Source organism: Salmo salar, chromosome ssa12 (assembly GCF_905237065.1).
Source record: "Salmo salar chromosome ssa12, Ssal_v3.1, whole genome shotgun sequence".
Lineage (NCBI taxonomy): Eukaryota > Metazoa > Chordata > Actinopteri > Salmoniformes > Salmonidae > Salmo > Salmo salar.
In genome coordinates, this window is record NC_059453.1 from 16,494,009 (window position 1) to 16,512,977 (window position 18,969).

An 18,969-nucleotide genomic window follows, 5' to 3' on the forward strand; every position below is an offset into this window, starting at 1 on the left:
TTGAGATAGAAGCTGTTTTTCAGTCTCTCGGTTCCAGCTTTGATGCACCTGTACTGACCTCACCTTCTGGATGGTAGCGGGGTGAACAGGCAGTGGCTCAGGTGGTTGATGTCCTTGATTAACTTTTTGGCCTTCCTGTGACATCGGGTGCTGTAGGTGACCTGGAGGGCAGGTAATTTGCCCCCGGTAATGCGTTGGGCAGACCGCACCACCCTCTTGGAGAGCCTTGCGGTTGCGGGCAGCGCAGTTCCCGTACCAGGCGGTGATACATCCCGACAGGATGCTTTCAATTGTGCATCTGTAAAAGTTTCTGAGGGTTTTAGGTGACAAGACAAATTTATTTAGCCTCCTGAGGCTTAAGAGGCTCTGTTGTGCTTTCTTCACCACACTGTCTGTGTGGGTGGTCTATTTCAGTTTGTCAGTGATGTGTACGCCAAGGAACAAGCCTGACTTCTACCCACTCTGGGCTCCAGGTGACAGGCCCATATTTTATTTTATTTTTATTTAGCTAGGCAAGTCAGTTAAGAATAAATTCTTATTTGCAATGATGGCCTAGGAACAATGGGTTAACTGCCTTGTTCAGGGGCAGAACGACAGATTTTTACCTTGTCACCTCAGGGATTCAATCTTGCAACCTTTCGGTTACTAGTCCAACGCTCAACCACTAGGCTACCTGCCGCCCCTACACTCTAACCACTAGACTACCCGCCGCCCCTACACTCTAACCACTAGGCTACCTGCTGCCCCTACACTCTAACCACTAGGCTACCTGCCGCCCCAGGTATATGGGCCTCATGTCATCTGGGGTCCAGAGGGGAGAAGTCAAGCTTGTCTGTCACATGTCCCTGATGCTATGCAGAATATTAGAAAGGGAATATGGCAAGGAGGTCAGAAGGAAGCATTGTTTCCATATGTGAATGTGTCTTTACCTATTGCAACCCATGTGAAGGGATGGCGTGAGTAATGGCAACCAATCACTTGTCTCCACAATGTCTGTGCATCAGTCACCCCCTCCTAGCAAGGTGGAACTAAGTAACAACAAATGTACTTTTAAGTTCTTAGCAATGAACAAAACAACAAGTTCCTTGTATTTGGGGCCTAAAGTCTGGCACAGGCTGTGTGGGGTTAGTGTCTGGAACCATTGTATGTCATCTCTGAGGTTGCACCTATCCTGACCTATCATGAGATAGTATATAACCCAGAGGCTCACTCCATTCACGTGTGTTTGGTGTGACATGCTCCCTTACTAATAAATTGTGAATAAAGGCATATCGTGATTGGTATTCTCTCTCCTCATTATTGATTAGAATTCCCACAACACTAGTCACTATTTTTGTCAAAACTATTATATTTTTCATTACACCGTTTTGGGTGAGTATCTTAGTAAAATATTTCAGTCAGAGAGAAATGAGTGATGTAGCTCATAATTTCCCCCACAAATGGACCTCAGATTGACGTGATTTGACATTACGATATTTTCTTTAATCTACTCTCTCCCTCATCGGTTCGCTCTGCGTTCTATTAGCCAGTCGGATTTTATTGCGGAAGCGATTACTTTTCTCTCGCAGCTAGCAGGCAGGCATTATTTGCTTAAAACAAATTATTTCCCAAACATTTATACAGCACAAAACATCGTCAACTCAATAACCTTGAGAAGCGAATACAGTTGATTGACTTCATAACAAGAAGGCTGTGAAAACTGTCTAAACAGGCGTGTGTGACGCGTCTCTTCCTACATTCAGATCCTGTCGTGTTGACGATCAATAATTGCTTTCATATTCGTTAACTACGGTTTTTGCCACTTTCCCCGCTAGTCAGGTAATGTTGCATTTCTTGCCTTATTATTCATATATATTGACTGTTGCAAATATTACATGTTATGTCAATCACTAGCTGGTTAGTTTAATTGGAGTTACAATTTCGCCAGGTGTCTACATGCGATTTGGATGACAGCTGTTGTTATGTAACGTTAGACACAAACGTTAGAAAACACTAGCTATGTGTGACAGCAATGTATTTTCATCAATATGTGATATAGAACCCATTTAACAGCGTAGTGTGGCTTGTTGCAGTCATATTGTTTCATGACCCACCCATTTCATGTCAGCAGTCACGTTTCTCAGTAACATTAGAAGATAAATTATTAAATCGTCATTATATCAGGTATGGTAGATTTACTTTGATCGTCCAGGCTCGTGATTACTGTTGCCCCCTTCCTCTTTCCACTGATAGCTAGCTAGTGAGTGAGTGAGTGAGTGTTTGCACAGCGTAACATATTCAGGAAATGCTAGCTAGAGCAACAGACGGACTTGAAAATAAAATCTTATCTGGCTGCTCCTTGTGTCTCATTTCACATTTTAGTCATTTAGCAGACGCTCTTATCCAGAGAGACTTACAGTAGTGAGTGCATACATTTCATTAAAAAAAAAATTATTCCGTACTGGTCCCCCGTGGGAATCGAACCCACAACCCTGGCACCATGCTCTACCAACTGAGCCACACGGGACCATGTGCGTCTCATTCCCTTTATCTACCCCCTCTGTTTCTGTCCCCCTTTCTCCCACCCTCCCCTTCTCCCCTCTAGTCGGGATGAAGCCTGGAGTAGGGGCATGTCAGGACCCCTGTCAGGGTGGTCCGGGGGTGGGTGACAGGGGGGACGACACCCTGGTGCCTCTGCCCCCTAAAGACACCCCCGGCTCCCCCACGGGGTCACCCTCAGAGTTGGGAAGCCCCAGCCCCCGCCAGGTCGCGACCTTTGACCTGCTCAAGATGGTAGTGTCTTACAAGAGGATGGCCCTGTTTCTGGAGCCGCTCACTGACACATTGGAACTGGCCCGCTACCTACTGGGGTGAGAGGATACATTTACACACTGATCCAAGATCAGTTTTTAGTTTCTCCAATGATGATAACGGATAAGACTTGGGAGAGTAGACTGATTCACGCTACCTACTGGGCTAGTGAAGGGAGGGTAGACTGATCCTAGATCTGAGCTGTGGAGCTGGCACTCTACCTACTGGGCTAATGAAAGGAGGGTAGACTGATCCTAAATCTGGGCTGTGGAGCTGGTCTGCAGGTGAGGCTTTTGCTCCAGCCCTGCTCTAATGAGCGTAGTTGTAGATGCATGCCATCTTATTTGGTTTACTGTATAGTCATGCTGGGGTGAGTCAGTGTTTACCCTAGACACTGATCGGAGGTCAGTTTTTAGTTCCTCCACCCTAATGGTTGAGGATAGGACTTGAGGACGCTAAACTGATCCTAGGTCAGTATGACTGTGTGGTGTATTACAGGTGGAGGATGCCTCTGTGCTCACTACTGGTCTGTCTACTGCTCAACATCCTCTTCCTCACTCTGAGTGAAGGTGAGCTAATGCTGGGTAATACACACACACACACACACTGATATATGAACTACTACCACATACAACTGAGTGTGTATAATAATGTGATATATCTAAAATGTGACAGTCAGTTTCTCTCCTGCCCTCCAGTGGGGTGGTTCTCTGTGTGTGTTCTGGGGGTGTCTGCCCCGGCTGCCCTGGGTTACCTGCAGGACAGGTGTGGGGGCGGGGCGTCGGAGGCGGAGCAACAGAAGAGGCGGTGCCACGCGGTGCATCGTAAGGACCTGCAGAACGTTCAGCTCACCAGACAGGACGCCATGCTGGAAGTCAAGGACCTGTGAGTGAGTGTGTGTGTGACTTTGGCCCTCCACTTTATAAAACCAAGTTAATTTATTTACGGTGTGTATGTGTGTGTCCGTGTCCACAGGTTTAAAGCAGCTAGATGACCTGTTGTCTCATGCCTGCCTGTCTGCTGAGTCTGTCTACAAGCTCCTGTACTGGGAGAGCCACTCTGAGTCCTCTAGGTCAGTAACACTGTGTGTGTGTACTTGGAGCCACTCTGAGTCCTCTAGGTCAGTAACACTGTGTGTGTGTGTGTGTGTGTGTGTGTGTGTGTACTTGGAGCCACTCTGAGTCCTCTAGGTCAGTAACACTGTGTGTGTGTACTTGGAGCCACTCTGAGTCCTCTAGGTCAGTAACACTGTGTGTGTGTGTGTGTGTGTGTGTGTGTGTGTACTTGGAGCCACTCTGAGTCCTCTAGGTCAGTAACACTGTGTGTGTGTACTTGGAGCCACTCTGAGTCCTCTAGGTCAGTAACACTGTGTGTGTGTGTGTGTGTGTGTGTGTGTGTGTGTGTGTGTGTGTGTGTGTGTGTGTGTGTGTGTGTGTGTGTGTGTGTGTGTGTGTGTGTGTGTGTACTTGGAGCCACTCTGAGTCCTCTAGGTCAGTAACACTGTGTGTGTGTACTTGGAGCCACTCTGAGTCCTCTAGGTCAGTAACACTGTGTGTGTGTACTTGGAGCCACTCTGAGGCCTCTAGGTCAGTAACACTGTGTGTGTGTGTGTGTGTGTGTGTGTACTTGGAGCCACTCTGAGTCCTCTAGGTCAGTAACACTGTGTGTGTGTACTTGGAGCCACTCTGAGTCCTCTAGGTCAGTAACACTGTGTGTGTGTGTGTACTTGGAGCCACTCTGAGTCCTCCAGATCAGTAACACTGTGTGTGTGTGTGTGTGTGTACTTGGAGCCACTCTGAGTCCTCTAGGTCAGTAACACTGTGTGTGTGTACTTGGAGCCACTCTGAGTCCTCTAGGTCAATAACACTGTGTGTGTGTGTGTGTGTGTGTACTTGGAGCCACTCTGAGTCCTCTAGGTCAGTAACACTGTGTGTGTGTGTGTGTGTGTACTTGGAGCCACTCTGAGTCCTCCAGATCAGTAACACTGTGTGTGTGTGTGTGTGTGTGTGTGTACTTGGAGCCACTCTGAGTCCTCTAGGTCAGTAACACTGTGTGTGTGTGTGTGTGTGTGTGTGTGTGTGTGTGTGTGTGTGTGTGTGTGTGTGTGTGTGTGTGTGTGTGTACTTGGAGCCACTCTGAGTCCTCTAGGTCAGTAACACTGTGTGTGTGTACTTGGAGCCACTCTGAGTCCTCTAGGTCAGTAACACTGTGTGTGTGTACTTGGAGCCACTCTGAGGCCTCTAGGTCAGTAACACTGTGTGTGTGTACTTGGAGCCACTCTGAGTCCTCTAGGTCAGTAACACTGTGTGTGTGTACTTGGAGCCACTCTGAGTCCTCTAGGTCAGTAACACTGTGTGTGTGTGTGTGTACTTGGAGCCACTCTGAGTCCTCCAGATCAGTAACACTGTGTGTGTGTGTGTGTGTGTACTTGGAGCCACTCTGAGTCCTCTAGGTCAGTAACACTGTGTGTGTGTACTTGGAGCCACTCTGAGTCCTCTAGGTCAATAACACTGTGTGTGTGTGTGTGTGTGTGTACTTGGAGCCACTCTGAGTCCTCTAGGTCAGTAACACTGTGTGTGTGTGTGTGTACTTGGAGCCACTCTGAGTCCTCCAGATCAGTAACACTGTGTGTGTGTGTGTGTGTGTGTGTGTGTACTTGGAGCCACTCTGAGTCCTCTAGGTCAGTAACACTGTGTGTGTGTCCTTGTTCTCCAGGACAGTAACTCAGCCACTCTACATTCACCATAGATATCATCACACACCTTATCTGTACTTACAAAGCACCCGACAGACTGGTTAGGGTTGTTTGTGTGTGCCTGAGTGTGTCTTTCTCTCTCTCTCTCTCTCCTCTCTCCGTCTCTCTTCTCTGTCTCTCAGGTTCTATGGTGGCCTGTTAGCTGTGTTGATGCTGCTGTATTCTGTTCCTGTGGGCTGGGTGCTGGCCTGTCTCACTACTGCCCTCTTCCTGTGGAACAGAGACTTCTGCAGGGGTCAGTGCGCACACATACAGTCAAAAGTTTGGACACACGTACTCATTCAACGGTTTTTCTTAATTTTTTTACTATTTTCTACATTGTAGAATAATAGTGAAGACTCAAAACTATGAAATAACACATATGGAACCATTATTCAAAGTAGCCACCCTTTGCCTTGATGACAGCTTTGCACACTCTTGGCATTTTTGAAGAATCTAAAATATATTTAGATTTGTTTATCACTTTTTTGGTTACTACATGATTCCACGTGTGTTATTTCATAGTTTTGATGTCTTCACTATTATTCTACAATGTAGAAAGTAGTACAAATAAAGAAAAACCCTAGAATGAGTAGGTGTGTCCAAACTTTTGACTGGTACTGTATATGCAGACACACACACACACACTCAAGTGTTGGTTCTGTGTTCTAACAGCCTGGTTCCACTCTCCCTCTGTGTGTGTAGTTGTGTTGGACCTAAGGGAGGTGGTCCAGTCTGGCCAGAACCCATCCTCAGAAGGAGAGATGGACCACACAGAACCGAACAACGGCAGCCTGGACAGGACTCCCACGGCTACCAGCTTGGAGGTATGGAGAGAGAGAAGTGGTGGGGAGAGAGAAACGGGGGTAAGGAGGGAGAGAGAGAGAGAGAGAGGAAGGGGTGGATGTATATGTAGAGTGTGTATATTTGAATTAATGGTGTACATTAAAACATTACAGATCAGTGTTATGCAATAATCCTCTTATGTAACTTACATGTATATCATTATTGTGTGTGGTGTGGAGGACCTGTCCCCGGGCAGCGTAGAGGAGGCTGAGGAGGCAGAGCCTGATGATGAGTTCAAAGATGCCATCGAGGTAAAAACTAAATCAACCGTTATCTCGGCTTTATTCCTTCATGTCTTGTTATCTGACTGGTTTTTCATCTCTCTCTTTGGCCAGGTCTTAGGCCATGTATTTTTAATTTGATATAACTTTATTGGCAATTGCACCACTCTCACTCCGGCCCTGTTTGAACACTGCCTCCATTCCTTCCACTAAGTCTTCACAGATCTAACATGGTAGGATGGGAGAAACCAAGGAATCCACTAGGCCTACCTTCCTTTGACCTATCCATGTCATTGTCAAATCAGAAGGAAAAAGATTGTGTTGGAACACAGCTTCTTATCCTTCTGTCGCTGGCTGACAACTTCCTGTCCTTCTGATGATTCATTTCCTTTTCTGTTTCTACCTCCCTCCTCTCTCAGTTGACTCAGGAGCCCCTTATCTCCCTGCAGGTGAGTGGCTCCCCCTGTCTGTCGTGCTGTGCTATTACAGCATTAGAAACAAGACACATTAACAATTGCGACAAATAACGTTTGTTTTTGATAAATGATTAATGATAAAGTTCTGTGACAGTTCAACTACTCAGCCCAGTTACTAAGTTGTGTGTGTTACAAGCATTTCGCTACACCTGCATTAACATCTGCTAAATATGTGTATGTGACCAATAAATTGTGATTTTAATTGAATATTTAGGACTATCTCAGACAGTTCAGTGTTACACAACATCATGACCGAGGTCAAAGACCTGTAAGTGTGTGTGTGTGTGTTTGTGTGTGTGTGTATTGCAGTGGTGTGTGTTGCATAGGAGCTACACGAGGACGTGGAGAGAACCCTAGATTTGATTACCTGCTACACTGGAAGTGTAACGTTTTGCTGGCATGAGCAGAGCTCAAACCACTTCATCATATTGTTCAGTGGTGTGAGCTGCACATTCAAACCTAGACAATAGAAATAGACCACCAGATTTCATTGACGTGAATAGGAGGGTCTCGAATAGGAGGGTGTGTGTGTGTGTGTGTGTGTGTGTGTGTGTGTGTGTGTATATAATCTGCTCCTGTGTGTGTGTGTAATCTGCTCCTGTGTGTGTGTGTAATCTGCTCCTGTGTGTGTGTGTAATCTGCTCCTGTGTGTGTGTGATCTGCTCCTGTGTGTGTGTGTGTGTTCATCTCCATCCTAACAAGGAGACTCCCTTGGCTTTAGTGGTAAGTCTTACCCTTACCCTGTTTGTGGTGGGAGGGGGGTGTATAGGGTACACACCTCGGTTGGGTCCTGTCTGCATGGGTAGTGGAATGTCTGTACACCTTAGTGCTGTTGTTACCATCACTGGTTATGTTACCATTATGACATCAGGACTGTAACTTGACATCTATACCACTAATGTCATTACATATATCACTAATGTCATTACATATATCACTAATGTCATTATATATACCACTAATGTCATTATATATACCACTAATGTCATTATATATATATACCACTAATGTCATTATATATATATACCACTAATGTCATTATACATATATACCACTGTCATTACATATACCACTAATGTCATTAATATATACTACTAATGTCATTACATATACCACTAATGCCATTATACATATATACCACTGTCATTACATATACCACTAATATCATTACATATACCACTAATACCATTACATATACCACTGTCATTATATATATATACCACTGTCATTACATATACTACTAATATCATTACATATAGCACTAATATCATTATATATACACTACTAATATCATTACATATACCACTGTCATTATATATACCACTAATATCATTATGTATACCACTAATATCATTATGTATAGCATCATTATGTATAGCACAAATATCATTATGTATAGCACTGTCATTGTGTATAGCACTAATATCATATACTACTAATATCATTACATATACCACTAATGTCATTATATATAGCACTAATATCATTATATATACCACTAATGTCATTATATATACTACTAATATAATTCTGTATAGCACTAATATCATTATGTATAGCACTAATATCATTATATATACTACTGTCATTACATATACCACTGTCATTACATATACTACTAATATCATTATATATACCACTAATGTCATTATATATACTACTAATATCATTATATATACTACTGTCATTACATATACCACTAATGTCATTATGTATAGCACTGTCATTATATATACTACTAATGTCATTATGTATAGCACTGTCATTATATATACTACTAATGTCATTATGTATAGCACTAATGTCATTATATATACTACTAATATCATTATATATACCACTAATATCATTATATATACCACTAATGTCATTATATATATATATATAGCACTAATGTCATTATGTATAGCACTAATGTCATTATATATAGCACTAATGTCATTATATATAGCACTAATGTCATATATATATATATATCACTGTCATTATATATAAATCATTATATACAGTTGATGTCGGAAGTTTACATACACTTAGGTTGGAGTTATTAAAACTCGTTTTTCAACCACTCCACAAATTTCTTGTTAACAAACTATACTTTTGGCAAGTCTGTTAGGACATCTACTTTGTGCATGACACAAGTTATTTTTCCAACAATTGTTTACAGACAGATTATTTCACTTATAATTCACTGTATCACAATTCCAATGGGTCAGACGTTTACATACACTAATTTGACTGTGCCTTTAAACAGCTTGGAAAATTCCAGAAAATTATGTCATGGCTTTAGAAGCTTCTGATAGGCTAATTGACATAATTTGAGTCAATTGGAGGTGTACCTGTGGATATATTTCAAGGCCTACCTTCAAACTCAGTGCCTCTTTGCTTGACATCATGGGAAAATCAAAAGAAATCAGCCATGACCTCAGAAAAAAAATTGTAGACCTCCACAAGTCTGGTTCATCCTTGGGAGCAATTTCCAAGTGCCTGAAGGTACCACGTTCATCTGTACAAACAATATTACGCAAGTATAAACACCATGGGACCACGCAGCCATCATACCGCTCAGGAAGGAGACACATTCTGTCTCCTAGAGATGAACGTACTTTGGTGAGAAAAGTGCAAATTCAATCCCAGAACAACAGCAAAGGACTTTATGAAGATGCTGGAGGAAACAGGTACAAAGTATCTATATCCACAGTAAATTGAGTCCTATATCGACATAACCTGAAATGCCGCTCAGCAAGGAAGAAGCCACTGCTCCAAAACCACCATAAAAAAGCCAGACTACGGTTTGTAACTGCACATGGGGACAAAGATCGTACTTTTTGGAGAAATGTCCTCTGGTGTGATGAAACGGTAATAGAACTGTTTGGCCATAATGACCATCGTTATGTTTGGAGGAAATAGGGGCAGGCTTGCAAGCCGAAGAACACCATCCCAACCGTGAAGCACGGGGGTGGCAGCATCATGTTGTGGGGGTGCTTTGCTGCAGGAGGGACTGGTGCACTTCACAAAATAGATGGTGTCATGAGGAAGGAAAATTATGTGCATATATTGAAGCAACATCTCAAGACATCAGTCAGAAAGTTAAAGCTTGGTCGCAAATGGGTCTTCCAAATGAACAATGACCCCAAGCATACTTCCAAAGTTCAGGCAAAATGGCTTAAGGACAACAAAGTAAAGGTATTGGAGTGGCCATCACAAAGGCCTTACCTCAATCCTATAGAAAATGTGTGGGCACAACTGAAAAACTGTGTCCGAGCAAGGAGGCCTACAAAACTGACTCGTGTTACACCAGCTCTGTCAGCAAGAATGGGCCAAAATTCACCCAACTTATTGTGGGAAGCTTGTGGAAGGCGACTCGAAACATTTGACCCAAGTTAAACAATTTAAAGGCAATGCTACCAAATACTAATTGAGTGTATGTAAACTTCTGACCCACTGGGAATGTGATGAAAGAAATAAAAGCTGAAATAAATAATTCTCTACTATTATTCTGACATTTCACATTCTTAAAATAAAGTGGTGACGCAACTGACGTAAAACAGGGAATTTTTACTAGGATTAAATGTCAGGAATTGTGAAAAACTGAGTTTAAATGTATTTGGCTAAGGTGTATGTAAACTTCTTACTTCAACTTTATATAGCACTAATATCATATATATATATATAATCTATATAGCACTAATGTCATTATATATAGCACTGTCGTCAATACATATAGCACTAATGTCAATACATATAGCACTAATGTCAATACATATAGCACTAATGTCAATATATATACCGCTAATGTCATTATATATACCGCTAATGTCATTTATATATACCGCTAATGTCATATATATATATACCACTGTCATTACATATACCACTAATGTCATTATATATATACCACTAATGTCATTATATATATATATACCACTAATGTCATGATATATAGCACTAATATCATAGCACATATAGCCAGGTTTTCCAGAATTCTTGGTTCAAAGAGTCCTGGATTTCCTGCTTATTACCCCCCTGATTCTGCAAATCTTTTAACCAGGATTTTTGGGAAAGTTACTGGAATTTTGCAAACTTTTTTAAAGCACTAATCATCATTCATACAATAGGCCTCATTCTCAATGTAGTCTGGGCGTCTCTGCATTATTCCAGCAAACCATTGGATGAGCATGCTCTGAGTTGGACGCTGCACCTAAGTACACACACAAGGGTGGTGTTGTAATGTGTGTGTATTGTGTGACATGTTTCTAGCATGGTTGTGCACTTCACTGTAAGGATGCAAATAGGACACATCCATCTCATGCTACATAGGGCTCTGGTCAAAAACAGTGCACTAAGACTAGGTTATAGGGGCTAGAGTGTGAAAGTAGTGCACTATATTATATTTACATGTATTTATTTAACTAGGCAAGTCAGTTAAGAACAAATATTTATTTACAATGACTGCCTACCCCGGCCAAACCCGGTCGACGCTGGGCCAATTACGTGCCGCCCTATGGGATTCCCAATCACGGCCGGATGTGACACAGCCTGGATTCGAACGAGGGACTGTAGTGACGCATGCCTCTTGCACTGAGATGCAATGCCTTAGACCGTAGTGAACTATATTTTAGGGACTAGGGTATAAAGTAGGGCACTATATTTAGGAACTAGGGTATAAAGTGTGGTGGTTAATTTCTTTAATATCAAATGCGGAGAGACAAACTTATCACACAAGTCAGAGTTATACTTGAACTAAATCTTTATTCACTTATTAATAAGGGAGCAGGTCAATACAATGCACACATATAAAGTGACTCGATTGAGTGCTCTACAATAATGATGGCTGGTCGACCAATCACCCTCAGATGATTCGTTGAGAGCCCCGAGACAAAAGTACAAAGGTATTTTATTGCCAAGATACACCCCGTTCAACCTACATGACGAACAACAGATGTATAGAACGGGTCACAAGGTTAAGATTTGTATGAAAGATACTTATAATTCACAGCAGATCATATCTGCTATAAAAACAGTTCTCTTTGTGTAGAGACCAGGGTCTGGCCCTGGGGTCATCTCTCCCTGGGGTCATCTCTCCCTGGGGTCATCTCTCCCTGGGGTCATCTCTCCCTGAGGTCATCTCTCCCTGGGGTCATCTCTCCCTTGTACCATATAGAACAGAAACATGAACTCATCCTCTGGAATGTGGTCTCTTTAGGTTTTATCACCCAAAAGACATCGTAAATCTCCTGTCAGTGTTAAATCTCCCAGAGGCCCACTTTCAGTTCACACAGACACAATATTATAAGAACTCTCTATTCTGTTGAATAAAACAACCATTTGATGCAATTACGGTATTGTAACAATCTTGCAATTTTGCTTTCACAAAAGTAGTGCTATATTTTATGGACTAGGGTATAAAGTAGTGCACTATATTATAGGGACTAGGGTCTAAAGTAGTGCATTATAGGGACTAGGGTCTAAAGTAGTGCACTATGTTTTAGAGACTAGGGTATAAAGTAGTGCACTATATTATAGGGACTAGGGTATAAAGTAGTGCGCTATATTATTTGGAAATAGGGTGTGATTGCGACTGTTTTATGAATACAGTTGAGGTCTTTTGCTGATTGGCTGCCAGCCCATCTACGGTGACAGGTGCAATGCCATCTGAGGGCGGAGCTTAAGGTGCCACGCCCTTTCCCAATACGTTTCTCACCTGAGGTGTACCAAAAGGGTTACTAGCCCTCGTCTTTCAGAGCAATATATAGGCACAGATCTAGGATCAGCTTAGCCTCATCTAACACTAACCTTAACCATAAGGGTGTGAACTGTACAACTGATCTGAAGCATGTCTGGTAGCACGTTTCAAACTCATTCCACAGAGGTCCCAGTCTGCAGGCTTTCACTCCTTCCTTTGACTTGATTGATTAATTGAGCTCATTGGTTAGTTAGGAACTGGCCTCACCTGGTTCTGTAGGTCTTAATTGGACAGGAAAAACCCAAAAACCATCAGACTCTGGGCCCTCCATGGAAGGAGTTGGACACCCCTGCCTTGGAGGATGACGTGTATGGTTTTGTGTTAGTGGGGTTTTGCTGCCTGTGTGCTCTCGACTCCCTGTTGACGTTGAGAAACACATCCACCTAAACCATGGAAGAGAGGGGTTGGTGTTGGAGGAGTAGGGAGCAGGGTTTGGGGTTTAGGGGCTATGGTGTAGGGTTTAGGGGCTATGTAGTTCCCACAAAGCTGCTGCCTTTAACTGCTCTTTACTAACTTAAACCTTCTCTTCTCCTCCTCCCCCCATTCTGTCCCCCCCCCCAGGAGGATGATGACGTTACTTCAGATTTGGACACCATCTCCATCACCTCAGACAACGGTCTGCTGAGCCGCAACGAGCCAATCCGCAGTAAGGTGTCCAAACTGACGGAGAAGCTACGCAAACGCTACCCCACCAACAACACAGGTCAGTCAACCCTTCATCCCTCTTCATCTTCTTCTTCCTCACCTCAGTCCTACTTAAGAGGTGGGTTTAGTATCTAGTCTTCAGATAGAAATGAAATATCCCTCCCCTCTCTCTCCCCCCTTCCTGCTCTCTCATCCCAAAGGTAACTGTTCTAGCTGCAGTGCAGTCTTCTCAGTGGTGAAGAGAAGGGTAAGAGCTTTAAACCACCAATAAATACAATCATAAGTAATACTGTAGGTTGTTTAATACCTCTGTGTGGAACCTGGTGTGGGTCCCAAATGGCATCCTATTCCCTATATAATCTACCACTTTAGAACAGAGTCCTATGGGCCCTGGTCACAAGTAGTGAACTATGTAGGGAATAGGACAGGGTTGGTGTTTATAGGACAGAGTTTCACTTTACTTCCTGAATTCACCCACTTCATTTCAAATTGGCCCCAACCCTGGAATAGGGTTCAGTTTGGGACATAACAATGATGATGATGTCATCGTGACCTCTGCTGTTTCAGCGGAGCTGTAGTAACTGTGGCAACAGCTTCTGCTCCAGATGCTGCTCATACAAGGTCCTCAAGGCCTGCATGGGTGTCACAGGTGAGAGAGAAACACACACACACACAACATGCTATTGTGCCATTTCTATACTGAAATGATGAAATGATAAATAAGGTCTCCGAAGACATCAGTTGATTTAAAAACACATTTCTATCTCTTCTATTTTACACCTCTCATTCCCCATCTCTCTCTGCCTCCCCCTTTTCTCATGTAATGTCTCTTTACCTCCCTCCCAGCTCCAGATGCCCAGAGAGAGACAGTGTTTGTTTGTGCTGTCTGCAACTCCACCCTCAGCAAGTGAGAAATGACTACCCCTCCTACCCACTCAAGGAGACCCAGGGAGGGTACTGCCCCTCTTACCCAGGATTCGAAGCTCCTTGGCTGGATAGAGCCCGCGGCAGATCAGCCTCTACCCCCCCGGGGGTGGTTCAAAACCCCAGGTTGTCTGGTTCTCTGGCTCCAGCCCAGGTGACCAGGGTTATTAAGATGAATCAGTCCCAAATGGCAACCTATTCCCTATAAATTACACTGCTTTTGCCCAGAGCCCTATTGGATTCCCTATGGGCCCTGGTCTACAGTAGTGGACTATATAGGGAATAGGGTGTCATTTTGGACGCTACCCCAGACTCCCATCAGCTTGTGTTGCATTGAGATTTATCCTGTACTGTCATGGAGGTCCTGAGAATGCTGTGTGTGTGTGTGTGTGTGTGTGTGTGTGTGTGTGTGTGTGTGTGTGTGTGTGTGTGTGTGTGTGTGTGTGTGTGTGTGTGTGTGTGTGTGTGTGTGTGTTGGATTGTATAAGATATGCTATAGATTGACCCTGTTATAACTTATCCATTCTGTAATGGTTTTATATGTTGGTCCTAATGTTAATTTAATGGATGTAAAGACAGGATGCTAAAGACTATACCTTTGTCCTAAATGGCATACCCTAATCTCTATGGAGCATAACCTAACCCCATGGAGTGATTTCCAGAGGTGATCCCAGACCTGTGTTCAAATACTCATACTAACTGTACTATTTGTGATGTAAATTGAGTATGTAGTATACGTATTGGTCATAGTATGGATATAGTATGCCAAAAGTTCCTGGATGTCGTACTAAATTCACCAAAATACGAAGTATACAAGCAGTGGACACTTTCTGTGCTTTTAAGGCCCATAATGCAATTATTCAGAAAATCTTGAGCAATGTAATAAAGTAATGACTTTTCAAATAAGTTAAACGTTATGTTGGCTGACAATTTATTAGCTACGCTGTCCTTACGAACCGCAGCATGTCATTCAGCAGTATGTTAGCTGTTAGCTAGCTACCTAACGTTAGTTGGCTACTAATACATTATATTATAATATTATATATATTAACTATCTAGCTAACTACCCAATGTTTATTGACTTGATTATTCACATCATTCTTAGCTAAGTGGTAGAGTCGTCGTGCGTTCTCAATGGACATTGTTCATTCTGGCTATCTACTCTGATTTCAGAGCATCTCTCATCTGTGTGCCAGTGCACAGAATAGCTGAATAAAACGCGTTGAATATGGCCGGTGTCAGTAAGCGTTGGAAAAAAATAAAGCGTAATTAAATTGTTGCCTGCAGCACAGTTAGTCACCAACACTCTGCATAAAATGAAAACAGCCCTACCAGCTCTGCTAGGGCGAGTAAAATGGTCAGAGTGAGTGAGGGTTTCTCTCATTTGTGTCTGGAGGTAGCTAGCCAGTTAGCTTGGGTGCTTGACTGCCATTGTGAGGACAGAATGCTCGGATAAACCCTACTCCTTGGCCAGAGCGTCTAGTGTGGGCTCCGAGACCGAAACGATCTGGTTTTACGAATGCCCAGAGCGCATTCTGAGCGCTCTCTTGCACTCCATGGGTGAATTTACGGACACAGCCGAAATCGTAAAATGTCTAGCTAGTCATTTGTTATGCTCACAAGCTGGCAAGAGGTTGCATAGCAACAGCATAAACTTCTACTAGACAGGCGAAGTGCTAGTACACTCAACTGAAGGGATACCCTTCGTTTACAGTACCGGTATTCTAACATGAACAAATAGTATGTAGTATATACTCATTAAGTATGTAGTATACAGGATGTTGGTATGGGTATTTGAACACAGCACAGGTTTTAGATTGACACATAAGAATGTACATGTTACACTTTTACCATTGTGATCACCTATATTCAATCCACTGAAAGTTTATATTTATCCAATTTATTAATTCATTCATTTGATTGATTATCTTGACAGAATGGAGGAGTTTGTTTACTCTTCATTGCTTCAATAAACTGTGATTTTGAATGTTTGAAATTAACTTATGGTGTATTTTTCCTGCCTTTTTCCAGCCTAGTTGTAGAGAGCTCTGTTAAAAAAATAAAACATTTAAAAAGAGTGTGCCCTGCAGGTTTGGTGCATCTGTTGGCGTTTCACTACCGTAGACTTAGGTAGACATTGTATCTGTCCCATTATGGCGTCTGTGAGAGCTAAGCAGCGCCATAGAGGTCATCTCCATTTTGAAGTAGTCCATTCTTCATCTACTACTTCTATGAGTTGGTAAACAAACTGAAAGGGTGCACACTGCCACTTGCATTGTGTTGTTTGAACAGATATAAAGCCAAGGTTGGTGATTTACTGCCACCTGCAGTTATGGAGTGCTTGCTCAGGAGTATAATTCATTGGCTGATCCCTTGTGACCTGGATGGACTCGTGACCCTTCCTTAACCCATAGGAAGTCACACCCAGTTGACTACTTCAGAATGGTCTTCAATGGTGCTGCCCATGCTAAAACAGGCTTTTGGGCACTAGAGTCCTCTATCTAACTCTATGGTCACTACTCAACCCAAATCCACCACATGCTAGAAGGCTCCAGGTTCCTCTCCTCACAACCCAAATCCACCACATGCTAGAAGGCTCCAGGTTCCTCTCCAATCCTCTCCTCACAACCCAGATCCACCACATGCCAGAAGGTTCCTCTCCAATCCTCTCCTCACAACCCAGATCCACCACATGCCAGAAGGATTCAGGTTCCTCTCCAATCCTCTCCTCACAACCCAGGGTGAATCTCAATAGTCTGAAGTAGCTTCCTTACATTCCTTGTCCACTTTCCTTACTATGTTGTCTTCCTTACTTTAACCTGTCTTCCTCCATATTGTTTCCACCTTTCCTATCTCCTCAAGTCAGTTTGTAATACCAGAAGGAAAGGAAACAAGAAGAGGAATGTACAGTCGTAGCCAAAAGTTTTGAGAATGACACAAATATGAATTTTCACAAAGTCTGCTGCCTCAGTTTGTATGATGGCAATTTGCATATACTCCAGAATGTTATGAAGAGTGATCAGATTAATTGCAATTAATTGCAAAGTCCCTCTTTGCCATGCAAATGAACTGAATCCCCCAAAAACATTTCCACTGCATTTCAGCCCTGCCACAAAAGGACCAGCTGACATCATGTCAGTGATTCTCTCGTTAACACAGGTGTGAGTGTTGACGAGGACAAGGCTGGAGATGACTCTGTCATGCTGATTGAGTTCGAATAACAGACTGGAAGCTTCAAAAGGAGGGTGGTTCTTGGAATCATTATTCTTCCTCTGTCAACCATGGGTACCTGCAAGGAAACACGTGCCATCATCATTGCTTTGCACAAAAAGGGCTTCACAGGCAAGGATATTGCTGCCAGTAAGATTGCACCTAAATCAACCATTTATCGGATCATCAAGAACTTCAAGGAGAGCGGTTCAATTGTTGTGAAGAAGGCTTCAGGGCGTCCAAGAAAGTCCAGCAAGCGCCAGGACCGTCTCCTAAAGTTGATTCAGCTGCGGGATCGGGGCACCACCAGTACAGAGCTTGCTCAGGAATGGCAGGAGGCAGATGTGAGTGCATCTGCACGCACAGTGAGGCAAAGACTTTTGGAGGATGGCCTGGTGTCAAGAAGGGCAGCAAAGAAGCCACTTCTCTCCAGGAAAAACATCAGGGACAGACTGATATTCTGCAAAAGGTACAGGGATTGGACTGCTGAGGACTGGGGTAAAGTCATTTTCTCTGATGAATCCCCTATCCGATTGTTTGGGGCGTCCGGAAAAAAGCTTGTCCGGAGAAGACAAGGTGAGCGCTACCATCAGTCCTGTGTCATGCCAACAGTAAAGCATCCTGAGACTATTCATGTGTGGGGTTGATTCTCAGCCAAGGGAGTGGGCTCACTCACAATTTTGCCTCAGAACACAGCCATGAATAAAGAATGGTACCAACACATCCTCTGAGAGCAACTTCTCCCAACCATCTAGGAACAGTTTGGTGACGAACAATGCCTTTTCCAGCATGATGGAGCACCTTGCCATAAGGCAAAAGTGATAACTAAGTGGCTCGGGGAACAAAACATCGATATTTTGGGTCCAGGGCCAGGAAACTCCCCAGACCTTAATCCCATTGAGAACTTGTGGTCAATCCTCAAGAGGCGTGTGGACAAACAAAAACCCACAAATTCTGACAAACTCCAAGCATTGATTATGCAAGAATGGGCTGCCATCAGTCAGGATGTGGCACAGAAGTTAATTGACAGCATGTCAGGCGGATTGCAGAGGTCTTGAAAAAGAAGGGTCAACACTGCAAATATTGACTCTTTGCATCAACTTCATGTAATTGTCAATTAAAGCCTTTGACTCGTATGAAATGCTTGTAATTATACTTCAGTATTCCATCGTAACATCTGACAAAAATATCTAAAGACACTGAAGCAGCAAACTTTGTGAAAATTAATATTTGTGTCATTCTCAAAACTTTTGGCCACGACTGTACATTAGTGCTACGCAATGATATATAGACCACGCCCCGCGCCCTACCCCCTCGTGTGAGGTCCTCCCAACCCCCGCCGCTGTCTGCCCCACCCTACCCCTCCTCTCATCCTCC

The 18,969-nt window shown here is 43.2% G+C and overlaps 1 protein-coding gene and 1 long non-coding RNA gene across 7 annotated transcripts; one reads left to right on the forward strand and one right to left on the reverse strand.

The window, feature by feature from the left end:
- Window positions 1-1,506: 1,506 nt before the first annotated feature.
- Window positions 1,507-16,460, forward strand: LOC106564318 (protrudin). Of its 5 annotated transcripts, none has more exons than XM_045690851.1 (14): window positions 1,507-1,818; window positions 2,585-2,849; window positions 3,289-3,359; window positions 3,489-3,675; window positions 3,767-3,862; window positions 5,668-5,780; window positions 6,230-6,351; window positions 6,550-6,621; window positions 7,011-7,040; window positions 7,282-7,335; window positions 13,375-13,516; window positions 13,659-13,705; window positions 14,026-14,107; window positions 14,305-16,460. In XM_045690851.1, exons 2-14 carry the CDS (start codon window positions 2,590-2,592, stop codon window positions 14,367-14,369), a joined length of 1,341 nt encoding a protein of 446 aa, XP_045546807.1. In that variant the 5' UTR covers window positions 1,507-1,818; window positions 2,585-2,589; the 3' UTR covers window positions 14,370-16,460. The 5 variants fall into 5 exon arrangements, with proteins under 5 accessions (XP_045546807.1, XP_045546808.1, XP_045546809.1 ...); XM_045690852.1 differs by lacking the exon at window positions 7,282-7,335 and adding an exon at window positions 7,770-7,790; XM_045690853.1 differs by lacking the exon at window positions 7,282-7,335 and adding an exon at window positions 7,773-7,790.
- LOC123725430 (uncharacterized) lies at window positions 5,663-6,953 on the reverse strand. Of its 2 annotated transcripts, none has more exons than XR_006757897.1 (3): window positions 6,862-6,953; window positions 6,520-6,577; window positions 5,663-5,755 (listed from the first exon to the last, which is right to left on the reverse strand). It is a non-coding gene; the product is annotated as an uncharacterized lncRNA (long non-coding RNA). The 2 variants fall into 2 exon arrangements; XR_006757898.1 differs by having other exon boundaries at window positions 5,663-5,769.
- Window positions 16,461-18,969: the final 2,509 nt, after the last annotated feature.

Bases quoted from the DNA above. Each gene is read 5' to 3' on its own strand.
- LOC106564318 (XM_045690851.1), top strand. From the start codon at position 2,590: ATGAAGCCTGGAGTAGGGGCATGTCAGGACCCCTGTCAGGGTGGTCCG. The intron at 7,336-13,374 runs GTAAGTGTGTGT...CCCCCCCCCCAG, and splicing joins ATGACCGAGGTCAAAGACCT to GAGGATGATGACGTTACTTC. The intron at 13,706-14,025 runs GTAAGAGCTTTA...CTGCTGTTTCAG, and splicing joins TCTCAGTGGTGAAGAGAAGG to CGGAGCTGTAGTAACTGTGG.